The 13438-nt window shown below is 34.3% G+C and overlaps 1 protein-coding gene across 1 annotated transcript in view; it reads left to right on the plus strand.

Annotated features, from left to right (window-relative positions):
* The window catches only part of LOC135847064 (acetylcholinesterase-like), an 83043-nt gene that overhangs the window by 49890 nt on the left and 19715 nt on the right, over positions 1-13438 (plus strand). Inside the window, exons 7-8 of the mRNA XM_065366460.1 lie at positions 11459-11622; positions 11710-11867. Coding sequence (XP_065222532.1) covers positions 11459-11622; positions 11710-11867 — 322 coding nt within the window. The remainder of the gene's footprint in view (positions 1-11458; positions 11623-11709; positions 11868-13438) is intronic.

Here is a 13438-nt window from a genome sequence, read left to right on the forward strand (position 1 = left end):
AATTTGAGTGAAGCATTCCTGAACGACTGCTTATTCGAGTGAATCGTTTACGAACGACTTCCTATTTGAGTGAATCATTAAAAAACTACTTTCAATCAAAGTGAATCGTCCACGTACGTCTTCTAATAAGCCAATCGTCACCAACGACTTCTACTTCGAGCCAAGTGTTTATAAACGACTCCTAATTCGAGTGAATCGTTCGCGAACGACATCAATTCGAGTGAATCATTCACGAACGACTTTCAATTTGAGTAAAAAGTGTCATTATCGACTTTCAATTCGAGTGAATCGTTCGCGAACGACATCAGTTCGAGTGAATCATTGATGAACGACTCCTAATTTGTATTAATCGTTCACGAACGACTTTCAATTTGAGTAAATGGTCATGATCGACTTTCAATTTGAGTGAATCGTTCGCGAACGACTCCTAATTCCAGCGAATCATTCCTGAATGATTCCTAATTCAAGTGAATCGTTCGCGAACGACTTCCTATTCGAGTGAATCATTCACGAACGACTTTCAATTTGAGTAAAAATTGTCATGATTGACTTTCAATTCGAGTGAATCGTTCGCGAACGACTCCTAATTCGAGTGAATCATTCCTGAACGAATCCTAATTCAAGAGAATCGTTCGCGGACGACTCCTAATTCCAGCGAATCATTCCTGAATGATTCCTAATTCAAGTGAATCGTTCGCGAACGACTTCCTATTCGAGTGAATCATTCACGAACGACTTTCAATTTGAGTGAAAATGGTCATGATCGACTTTCAATTCGACTGAATCGTTCGCGAACGACTTCCTATTCGAGTGAATCATTCACGAACGACTTTCAATTTGAGTAAAAATTGTCATGATCGACTTTCAATTCGAGTGAATTGTTCGCGAACGACTCCTAATTCAAGCGAATCATTCCTTAACGAATCTTAATTCAAGAGAATCGTTCGCGGACGACTTCCTATTTGAGTGAATCATTCACGAACGACTTTCAATTTGAGTGAAAATGGTCATGTTCGACTTTCAATTCGAGTGAATCGTTCGCGAACGACTCCTAATTCAAGCGAATCATTCCTGAACGACTCCTAATTCAAGTGAATCGTTCGCGAACGACTTCCTATTCGAGTGAATCATTCACGAATGACTTTCAATTTGAGTAAAAATTGTCATGATCGACTTTAAATTCGAGTGAATCGTTCGCGAACGACTCCCAATTCGAGTGAATCATTCCTAAACGACTCCTGATTCGAGTGAATCGTTCGCAAACGACTCCTAATTTTGGCAAATCGTTAACGAACGACTTTCAATATGAATCATTGGTCATGACCGACTTTCAATTGGGCAAATCGTTCCCGAACTACTTTCAAATCGAGCCAATCGTTAATGATTAAAAAAATCCACAAAAATAATTTTCAAAACGGCATAAAATCACTTTTTTTGAAAAAAAAAGAATCTGAAAGATTGTAAATGGTTTTTCTGGAAAATTTTATTTTTGATAAAATGGTCCTTTTGTAACAATAACAAGCTTCATTTCCACTTTTTTATCAACAGATGGTAAAAAATGATGATCAATAATAAAAAATTGTAAAACTGAAGAAACAACAAAATTCAAAAACTTTACTCAAATCCAAAAAAAAAAAAAAGTGAAAGAATCTAAAAGAATGAACGAAGAACGAAGAACGAATAAAGAACCGAACAATCAAAAAAAAAGTTTAAGTTACAACTTCTCGACATTTTTGAGATTTTCAAAAATCTATATTCCGTGATCTTCCAAATTCTGACATTTTTTAGATTTAGAAATCCTTCTTCAAAGTCTCGTATTTCTCATCCACTCGAACCGAAGTGAAGTAGGATTTATACTTCGCTGACGTCACAAATAAAACATGTTAATAAAATTGCATAAGCAGTTCGCCGTAAATACGAATATCTCTTTCCGCTTCATAAACTAAAAAGTGAAATCTGCTTCCTCAACTCCTCTAGAATTTCTTATCAATCGACCACACCCATGGCCTCCAGAACCTCCCCAAATAGATAAGAATCGGAGGTTTCACAAAATGCTTTTTGGAGCTTGTTCAAAATAACAATTCGACTTGATTTTTTTAATGAAAAAAAACTACCTACTCGTACGATCGAGCTGAATTCCTCAGCACAAGAATTTCTATAAAAGATTCAATTTGAACACTATTCTCCAACTCAAGATCGTATTTCGCATACACCTATCGCCAAAACCAACACAAATAATCCGAAGAAAATTTCCAACTTTACACGAGGATAAAACAACATGTAGGAAAAAAAATTCAGTATAAAAAGCTCGATCTCAAACCGTAGAAATTTTCATCCAATCATCTACCTTTATCTACCTACATATACATAATGTTACATGACAAGCTCGACGAAACTCCATTTCCAAGAAATTATTTACATTAACCAAGTTACACACATACTATGCTGGTACAACTCTACAACAACAAATCCTCGCGTATACTTTTGTTTACAATTGGATCAAAGTCTATTGCAAAACAACCAGAACATCGGAGAGGAATACGAAAGAGTAAAAACGAGCAGCGAGCACTTTACGAGTACACAGCACGACGATGCTGTGTGTTCCATCTTACGTACGATATTATTATATACCTACGTTATATGTATACGTAGTCGTAGGTAGGTAGGTAGTAGGTACACTACACAAAAAGCTAAATTGAAGATTATACCTTTGTTAGAGTTTAATTTATTTTATCCGTTTTTCAATTCGATTTAGTTAACGAATACACACGCACGAACAACTCCCCGGAGGGAATCTTTTTATAAACAGCTACACAACGATATATAGTATGTACCTATGTACGTAGTATACCAGGAGCTGCGACGTGCAAATGGGGAGTTGAAAAAAAAATACAGGCCAGGTACCCCCCCTAAAACACTTGTCGTTCGTTAATTACCTGCTAGGTACCTCGCAACATTGGTGTACGAATATAGCGAGATAAAAGAGACAAACGCGTATATATATTTGTGTTTTGTATATGTACTTATCAGGGCATATAGTAGTGTGCTGAAGAAGGCTTTTCATTTGGGAAAACACCTAGTCTCTCTATATTTATTTCTCTTTCTTGCTTTTCTTTCCTTTAACGACGATACGAGTTGCAAAATGATCGATTTTTTTCATGAATAGGTTATGACCTCGTTTGTACTAAGGATAGGTACATAAGATTCGTCGTCTAACAGTCTGCTATGTATATAGTCTATCTTTCGAGAAACAAAAAATAGGAAAAAAAAGGAAGCGAAGGTATATTCTATAAAATGTACAGCCAGCACAGATACGATGCTGAACATTATACAGGGTGTCTTGTTTTAATGTAAAATCTTTCCAAGAATAATGTAGGCTGTTCGTCTTTTATCGCGTATTTGCCTGGAATCAGAATCAGGAGGGCCTGGCTATGTTAGCATAAACCTCACCACATTTTATCCATTGGGTAGGTAAGTAGTATAGGTGCTAAAGGTGGAAAGAAACATGTTCCTTTTCCATGAAAAAAAACTTCCTCGGTTCCTAAAAAAAGGTCCTACTAAAAATTGAAGTGTCTTAAAAAAAAAATTGAAAAGTTTTCTTTGTGGTCAAAATTTTTTTAAATAGCCCCCCCCCCCCGCCAATAGTGCTGGCCCTCTTGCCTGAAGGAGTCCTCCCAGAATTAGAAATAGTACATAATGCATTGTAAGATCATGCAAAAATTTATTAGAATTTAACTCTGAAAAACCACATAATTCATGAATGAAAGCTTTTTGAACGTTTTGAGAATGATTCAAACGTTCGCGAACGATTTACTAAATTAAATTGACTCATTTGGGAATAAACATTCGCGAACGATTTATCTCAAATTTCTTGTTAATGTCATCAGGTATACTTGGAAACATGGAACATAATATTTTTGCCAAAAATAATTCAAACGTTTGCGAACGATTTGCTGATTTCAAGCAGCTCGTTCATGAATCACGTTTGTTAATGATTCAGACGATCGCGAACGATTTTGCTCAACCTTGTTAAGTCATCAAGTATACTTGGAAACATGGAACATAATATTTTTGCTAAAAATAATTCAAACGTTTGTGAACGATTTGCTGATTTCAAACAGCTCGTTCGTGAATCACTTTTGTTTATGATTCAGACGTTCGCGAACGATTTTGCTCAAACTTGTCGAGTCATCAAGTATACTTGGAAACATGGAACATAATACTTCTGCTGAAAATAATTCAAAAATTTGCGAAAGTTTTGCTGATTTCAAGCAGCTCGTTCGTGAATCACTTTTGTTTATGATTCAGTCGTTCGCGAACGATTTGTTTGAATTTTTCAAAAAATCAACGAATCTATTCGTGAAAATAATTCGAAAGCGAGTCTCGAGTCAAAAGTTTGTGAACGGCTTGATAAATGATCGTGATTCGTTCGAGAACGATTCGCTCGCAAATGATGAGAAGTGATTCATTATTAAATCGCTAGTAATCTCAAAGCATTTGAAAACATTTCTTTTCTAAAAAATCATATTCAAGTCATTCAAAGTTCCAAACTTTTACATGCGAACCGTGATTTGAACGCATTATTCGTTCATTGTTCAGACGTTCGCGAACGATTCGTTCGACTTTCTCAAAATCAATTATTCATCTTTATGTAAACTTATTTTGAAAATGATTCAAATTGTGAACATTTGCGAACGGGTTGAAAAATAAATATCGATTTGACTCGTTCGAGAACGATTCACTTGCAAATGATGAGAAATATGTTTCATTTCAAAATTCAATCAAAGTCACCGAATCACAGAACATTTGAAAACGTCTTTTTTAAAAAGAAAAAATCTTTCATGTTGTAGTGATTCAGAATTTCATATTTTTTCAAACTGTAATTTGGTTCGGAAATTCGTTCAAGATTCAAACGTTCGCGAACGATTTGCTCACCTCGATGAAAAAAAATCATTCACTTAGAATATTTTTTGACAATTTTTCACATTCAATTCAAGTGATTCGGATTTTTACGAAATGTAAGTTGAATGTGTAATTTGTTCATGATTCAGACGTTCGCGAACGATTTGCTCACCTTAATGAGAAAAATCGTTCACTCGCCCACTCGGATTATTAATTTTCGACAATCTTTCACATTCAAGTGATTCAGATTTTTACGAAATTCAATTTAAATGTGTAATTCGTTCATGATTCAGACGTTCGCGAACGATTTGCTCTCATTGATAAAAAAAATCATTCACATCAGATTATTTATTTATTTTTTGACAATTTTTTACATTCAATTCAATATTCAAGTGATTCAGATTTTTACAAAATATAACTTAAATGTGTAATTCGTTCATGGTTCAGACGTTCGCGAACGATTTGCTCACCTTAATGAGAAAAATCGTTCACTCGCCCACTCGGATTATTTTTCGACAATCTTTCACATTCAAGTGATTCAGATTTTTACGAAATTCAATTTAAATGTGTAATTCGTTCATGATTCAGATGTTCGCGAACGATTTGCTCTTATTGATAAAAAAAATCATTCACATCAGATAATTTATTTATTTTTTGACAATTTTTCACATTCAATTCAACTTTCAAGTGATTCAGAATTTTACAAAATGTAACTTAAATTCGTAATTCGTTCATGATTCAGACGTTCGCGAACGATTTGCTCACCTTGATGAGAAAAATCGTTCACTCGCTCACTCGTCGGATTATTTTTTGACAATCTTTCACATTCAAGTGATTCAGATTTTTACAAAATGTAATTTAAATGTCTAATTCGTTCATGATTCAGACGTTCGCGAACGATTTGCTCTCATTGATAAAAAAAATTGTAAGATTATTTTTCGACAATTTTTCACATTCAATTCAGGTGATTCAGATCTTTACAAAATGTAATTTAAATGTGTAATTCGTTCATGATCCAGACGTTCGCGAATGATTTGCTCACCTTAATAAAAAATATCATTCATTCAGGCTACTTTTCGGCAATCTTTCACATTCGAGTGATTCAGATTTTTACAAAATGTAATTCAAATGTGTAACTCGTTCGTGATTCAGACGTTCGCGAACGATTTACTCATCTTAATAAAAAAAATCATTCAGTCATATTATTTTTCGACAATCTTTCACATTCAAGTGATTCAGATTTTTACAAAATGTAATTCAAATGTGTAACTCGTTCGTGATTCAGACGTTCACGAACGATTTGATCAATTAAAATGAGTCGTTCGCGAATGATTTGTTTAAATTTTCTTTTCAAAATTACTTAATTATCTACACTACACCTAACCCTATTTCTATAGTGGTTCAGACATTCGTGAACGATGTGATGAATCAAAGTGACTCGTTCGCAAATGATTCGCTGGAAAATTATGGATATAAAGATTCGTTTCTAAATCACAGAACATTTGAAATTGAATTTTTGTAGGTAATTCAGATTTTTACAAACAAAACAACAATTAGGATTCACGATTCGTTCACGAATTATTCAGAAGTTCGTGAACGATGTGTTGATATTTTGAAGAAAAAAACTCATTTAATCTGTTATCAGTAAAAAAAAAACCAAAAATGAAAATTTCAAAGTGAGTCAAAAGATCCAAAGTTTGTGAACGATTTGATAAATTGATATGACTTGGAAATATTACCATTTTTTCAAAATGTGATTCAGACTCATGTTCAAACAGAAATTGCATGAATAATTCGTTCACGATTCAAACGTTCGCGAATGATTTGTTCAAATTTCACAAAATAAAATCTCTATCTGCATATTATAAATTTATTTTTGATCGATTTTTATTTATTAAAGTGACTCACTCATTCGAAAATAATGGAGATAACTCATTCGTTTACGATTCAGTCGTTCGCGAACGATTCGTTCGAATTCATTCTGAATCATCAGTAAACCATTAATAAATACGTTTCTGGTGTTGAAATCGCAAATTATTGTACGTTTTCGAACGACTTGCTCGATCAAAATGAATCATTCATCTTCATCATAGATAATATTGCAACGTAATCATCGATTTCTCGATTTTTATTCTCCTTTTCAGATTCTCGAATAACTTACACAAAAACTAGGCACTCTACGGGAAATATTTTCCACTAAATCTTGAGGAAATTCGACAGAAAAGCAAAGAAACCCCCCCTCCTCCTCCTCCACTTTATCCACGAAATAAGAAACCCTTAACTAATTTTCCCAAACGTACACACGTCTACTCATCTTGCAACCTTTTCGATGAAATAAAAAAAAAAAATTCCCAAATAACAACGCCTTTTCACATTAGTAGGTAACAACGATGTTACCACCACATGGGCTAATTTAGTTAAAAAGTTATAAGTATGTTCGACGAAATAGGATATAAAATTTACTACCATTCGTCTCACGTAAACGCTATCGAAAAGAATGAAACATACGGTTACTTTAGCACACACACACACACATAGATACTGTATATAGGCATATAAACTCGCTGCGACACAGTTGTTTAGTTTACGATGAGGAATACAGAGATAGTATAAAGGCGAAAACAAGCTCGTACTTGGCTCGTTATAACGAAATTTTGCAGTAATACCTTGCGCACAATGTACCAATTTAGCAAATTATAATTCCTTACACGAGCTATCGAAATTCGTTACCGCACCATGCACGCTTTGCCAATTACCGACACACAGAGAAAATCCAACTCGAGCCCTCGTCATCTAATTATCCATACGTAATACGGAGAGCTACTCTGGTGTTAATTCGTATCCGTAGAATGCAAATATTGTCGCGTTCATTTTTACTTTATTACCTTTGAATTGGTATAAAATAGCTAATAAAAATCCTAAACCAACACGATTGCCGACGACGAGCGAAACGTAGGCTCTTTATCAACACACAGACCTAATGGCGAATCTTCTCGTTTGGCTGATTTATCGTTACCTTACTCGACAACGACGACTATACTGTAGGCTGGCTGCTAAAGCAAACGAGCCAATTTATTATTTAAACATCGCCAAAGACGAAAACCTCATTGTAAAATTCCATACCACTTTGTAAGCCTTTATTATAGTATCTACGTGTAGTAGAATGTAATTCTATTCGATCTGAATATAAAAATATCGTACCTACCTAGGTATGCCAGATAAATTACAACAATGTGCAATTTCAATCTTACATCAAATGACTGAAATTTACCTCACAGAGAACTTTTTGAATTGACACTCTCTGATTTGAACGGAACCAAAATAGAACGAATGAGCACGGCCTAAAACCAAAATTTCAGGTGCTGAAGTTGGTTTTTGGATTTTTGGAGAATTTTGAAGATTTAAAAAAATTGCAAAAAAGTTGATTTGAGAAAGATTTTAAAATTTTTCCAGTTCTTGAAGAAATTAGCTTTGGACGGTCTTCTAACATTGTATAATTTTTGATAAATCATTCGCGAACGAATTGAATAATTTTTTTTCGAAATTTATTTTTAAAACTCATCACCTATAAATCGGCTGAACCGATTTTGACGAAACTTGAAATCTCACAAAGCCTCTACCATTCCCAACGAATCGTTTATTAACAAGTGGATCTGTTTTCAAACGAATTGTTTACATATTGATTCAATTCTGAGTGAATTGTTCGGGAGAGAATTAATTCATTTAAGGGAATCATTCTATCATGAACGATTTGATTAATTTTTTGAAAGAACCATTCGCGAACGAAGTGATCAATTCTTCAATTTATGAATCAATTCGTTCGCGAATGATTCGCCAAAGATTATTCAATTCGTTCGTGAATGATTCCCCAAAAATTATTCAATTCGTTCGCTAATGATTCACCAAAAATTATTCAATTTGTTCGTGAATGATTCGTCGTAAATTATTCAATTCGTTCGCGAATGATTCACCAATAATTAACCAAATAAATCGATCCGTTCACGAACGAGTCATTTATACGAATCAATTCGTTCGTGAATGATTTGCCAAAAATTATTCAATTCGTTCGCCAATGATTCACCAAAAATTATTTTATTCAATTCGTTTGTGAATGATTCGCCAAAAATTATTCAATTCGTTCGCGAATGATTCACCAATAATTAACCAAATGAATCTATTCGTTCACGAACGAGTCATTTATACGAATCAATTCGTTCGAGAATGATTCGCCAAAAATTATTCAATTCGTTCGCCAATGATTCACCAATAATTAACCAAATGAATCAATTCGTTCGCGAATGATTCACCAAAAAATTGAGCAAATGAATCGAGTCGTTCACGAACGAGTCATTTATACGAACCAATTCGTTCGCGAATGATTCGCCAAAAATTATTCAATTCGTTCGCGAATGATTCACCAAAAAATTGAGCAAATGAATCGAGTCGTTCACGAACGAGTCATTTATACGAATCAATTCGTTCGCGAATGATTCACCAAAAATTATTCAATTCATTTGCAAATGATTCATCAACTATTAATCAATTCGTTCTCGAGTGATTCACCTAGAAATCAATTAATTCCTATGCATTAGTTTCACAAAAACCGAATCGTGAATTAATTGATCTGTTTGCGAATGATTCACCAAAAAGCAAAAATTTATTCAATTTATTCGGGAATGAATGATTCACCAAAAATTGAGTAAATGAATCGATTCATTCGCGAACGAGTCACTTATACGAATCGATTCGCTCGCGAACGAGTCACTTATACGAATCGATTTGTTCCCGAACCAATCACTTATACGAATCAATTCGTTCGCGAACGAGTCACTTATACGAATCAATTCTTTCGCGAACGAGTCACTTATATGAATCGATTCGTTCGCGAACGAGTCACTTATACGAATCGATTCGTTCGCGAACGAGTCACTTATACGAATCAATCCGTTTACGAATTATTCACCAAAAATTATTCAGTTCGTTCGCGAATGAGTTACTAAAAATTTCAATTCGTTCGCAAATGATTCACCAACTATTAATGAATTCGTTCGCGAGTGATTCGCCTAGAAATCAATCAATTCCTATACAATAGTTTCACAAAAACCGAATCAATTTTAAATTAATCGATCCGTTTGAGAATGATTCACCAAATACATATCAAAAATCATTCAATTTGTTCATGAATGGTTCACCAAAAATTGAGTAACTGAACCGATTCGTTCACGAATGAGTCACTTATACGAATCGAGTGAATCATTCGCGAACGTTATGACCATTTTCCCCCTTATGATTCAAATATGTAGACGCCAATTGGAATTTTTGAGTTGTGAGCAACTTGTGTGGCAATGAAGGCAATTCGTTCGCGAACGATTCACATATTATAATGATGCGAATCGAACGTTTTTGCAAAAAGTAATACTGAAATAAATTAGTCGATTCGTTCGCGAGCGATTCACTTGAGAATTGAATAAACTCATTTTTGAAAAAGTCTTACAGCAATGAAGTCAATTCGTTCGTGAATGATTCGCATGAGCCATTTCTGAATTGAATAATTTTTTTTGCAGAAGTCATGTTGAAATTCTCAAGTTGATTCGTTCGCGAGCGATTCACTTTATAAATTGAATTTATTCATCGAGAACAAAACAACACTTGTGGCAATAAAGTTGATTCGTTCGCGAATGATTCGCATGAACTATATCTGCATTGAATATTTTTGCAAGGCATATTGAAATTTTCAAGTTGATTAGTTCACGAACAATTCACTTGAGAATTGAATCGACTCATTCGTAGACAATTCTTACAGCAATGAAGTCAATTCGTTCGTGAACGATTCGCATGAATCATATCTGAATTGAATGATTTTTTTTTCAGAAGTCATGTTGAAATTCTCAAGTTGATTCGTTCGCGAGCGATCCACTTTAGAATTGAATTTATTCATCAGGAACAATATACTGTGGCAATAAAGTCGATTCGTTCGTGAACGATTCACATGAACCTTATCTGAATTGAATTATTTTTTTTACAGAGGTCATGTTGAAATTCTCAAGTGGATTCATTCGCGAGCGATTCACTTGAGAATTGAATTAATTCATTTCTGAACGATTCTTATTCTTATGAAGATTGCAATGATTCATTTGCGAACGATTCGCATAGAAATTGAGCTGGTTTATTCGCAAACAACTGAATCGATTTGTATACGCAAGATTTTCTTAATAATTTATTAATTGAAATGATTCAAATCTGAAAATGACATTTCACGAATGTTTGAATCCATTCGCGACCGATTCTTTCATTTCGAGCAAATCATTCACAATGAATTCAGGCAAAAATTTTGCTGAAAAATCAGTTTTGAAGGTAATAAACTTAGGTAGGGACTATACCTACTTTGAGGTTATTTTTTTCAATTCGAGAAGCAGTGTTGCGAACCAAATAAAAAAAATGAAAACTCGCTGTCAGTGTTAACAAATTTTGAAAAACTTGCTTTGCTATGCACAAGTGAATTAATTTTTAGTTTTTTTGATTTTATTAACACAGAGTTTTAATTTTCTGTTTTCAGAGGACCAGTTCACATCCGTGGGGCGATTGGATGGGCGTAATTCACGGAGACGAAATAGCCTACGTGTTTGGCCAGCCTTTGAATCTGTCCGTATCGTACAACGCCAGAGAACGAGATCTCAGTATGCGAATCATGCAAGCTTTTTCCAGATTCTCAACGACCGGGTAAGTATACTTACAATTTTACTCATACTTTTATCACTCGCAATAATCCTGAAATTGGCTAATTCCTTTCCTTATTCTTGCCCACAGCAAACCCGGAACAGACGAATCAGAATGGCCACGTTACACGAAAGAGAATCCAATTTATTATATTTACGACGCGGTCAAAGTGGGCCACGGTAAAGGACCTCGATCATCCGCCTGCGAATTCTGGAACGGTCTAATGCCCGAAATACAACAATTCGCCGGTAAGATTTCATCAGCTTTGTCGAAAAAAAAAATACTTTATACAAAACTCGAAGTTGCCAGTTGGGCAAAAGAAAAAAGGCTAAGAGGTTATAGAGGAAGAGGAAAGGAAAACTCTCGTAACGCCAACGTCGAGTCGAGCTATTATGTATATACCTACCTACCGTTGCGATGTTACATTTGAAAAATTGATTTTCTAGCCTACCTTTGCCCGATACGATCGTTTATCGACGACTTATTGCCAACGCGAAAAAAAAATTTCACCCGTTTTAACTAAATTTACCTCGTCGTCGAATCGCATCGAATCCCGCGTAGAAATTGTATAAGACATTACCGCCCCCTACTCTATAACGATCCCCTTTTCCTCGCCTCTCTCCCCTTTTAATCCAATAATCGCCATTTTCCCAGCTGACGCGCCAATATCCCTTATTATGCGAAATTCAAACGCGTTTATGTTATCGTCATTCTGCCTTCTGCCTACACCGATAATGTACCTCTACCTCGTACCCTCGCCGTGCCAGTTTAATAGTTAAATTGGTATTAATGTATTATCACGGTAGATATGTATATAAAAAAAATTCCCAGCAAAAAACCGTATTGTTTCTCTTTTTTGCAACTTTTCATCAACCTGAATAGGCTATATTGCGCTTCTCATTTAATGAGTTTCCGAATGGCGAATAATCGAATTATTTTTCCTGCCTTTTTTTTTCTACGTAGGTTCCTCGTTCGCTATAATTCGAAATGAACACGAGTTTACAATTTTTTTTTTTTTTAACGATGAGATCTAATTTACGAGAAATGATCGTTAGTAATTTTCCAAGTTTTGGAATTTTTTTCCCCTTGTCTTTTAATTGATTTGGGTGGGAATTATGGAAAGTATTTTTCATTTCAGAAATTGAAGCAGTTTCGGTTGATTGAATAAACCTACTTTGGTTAAAAGAAAATCAATAGAACTCGAATTTATAAAGAATTTTTTGGGACAAACGGTTCAGAATTTGTGGATTTATTTATCTTACTCCAATTTTTTTGAGAATTGGCGCCTTTGAACCCCCTTTTCAGACTCAGTTTTCAATACAGAGTCTGAATAATTTCAAAAATAGAATCGAGATTTAAAAATTTACAGATTCTAATATCTTTGTGAATTTAAAAGCAAAAAAATGGTTCCGTGAATTTTACATATCTTTATCAACAATTTATCCTTTCACACCCCTTTCCTATTTTTGGCCCCCAATTCTCATTTTAGGGCAGTAATATTTTCAAAAACGGATTCAACGCTAAAATTTATCTCAAATTCGCATTTACGGCAAACTGGTTAGGCAATTCTATTAACATGTTTTTTTTGTGAGGTATTCCGTCATTCGTATAGTAGCATGGGAAAGAACCGCAAAACGCAAAAACCTTATTTAAATCAGAAGGGCTTTCATATTTTGGAAAACAAACGAGAATAGATTTTGAAAATTCTTTGAAAATTTAGAATTTTCCAATTGTGGAAATTTAATTAAACTCAAACTCGATGCTATTAGGTATGGTTAAAAATTCTGAAAAAATTGTGTTAAAGTAATTATTCATACTA

Source organism: Planococcus citri, chromosome 5, assembly GCF_950023065.1.
Source record: "Planococcus citri chromosome 5, ihPlaCitr1.1, whole genome shotgun sequence".
Classification (NCBI taxonomy): Eukaryota; Metazoa; Arthropoda; class Insecta; order Hemiptera; family Pseudococcidae; genus Planococcus; species Planococcus citri.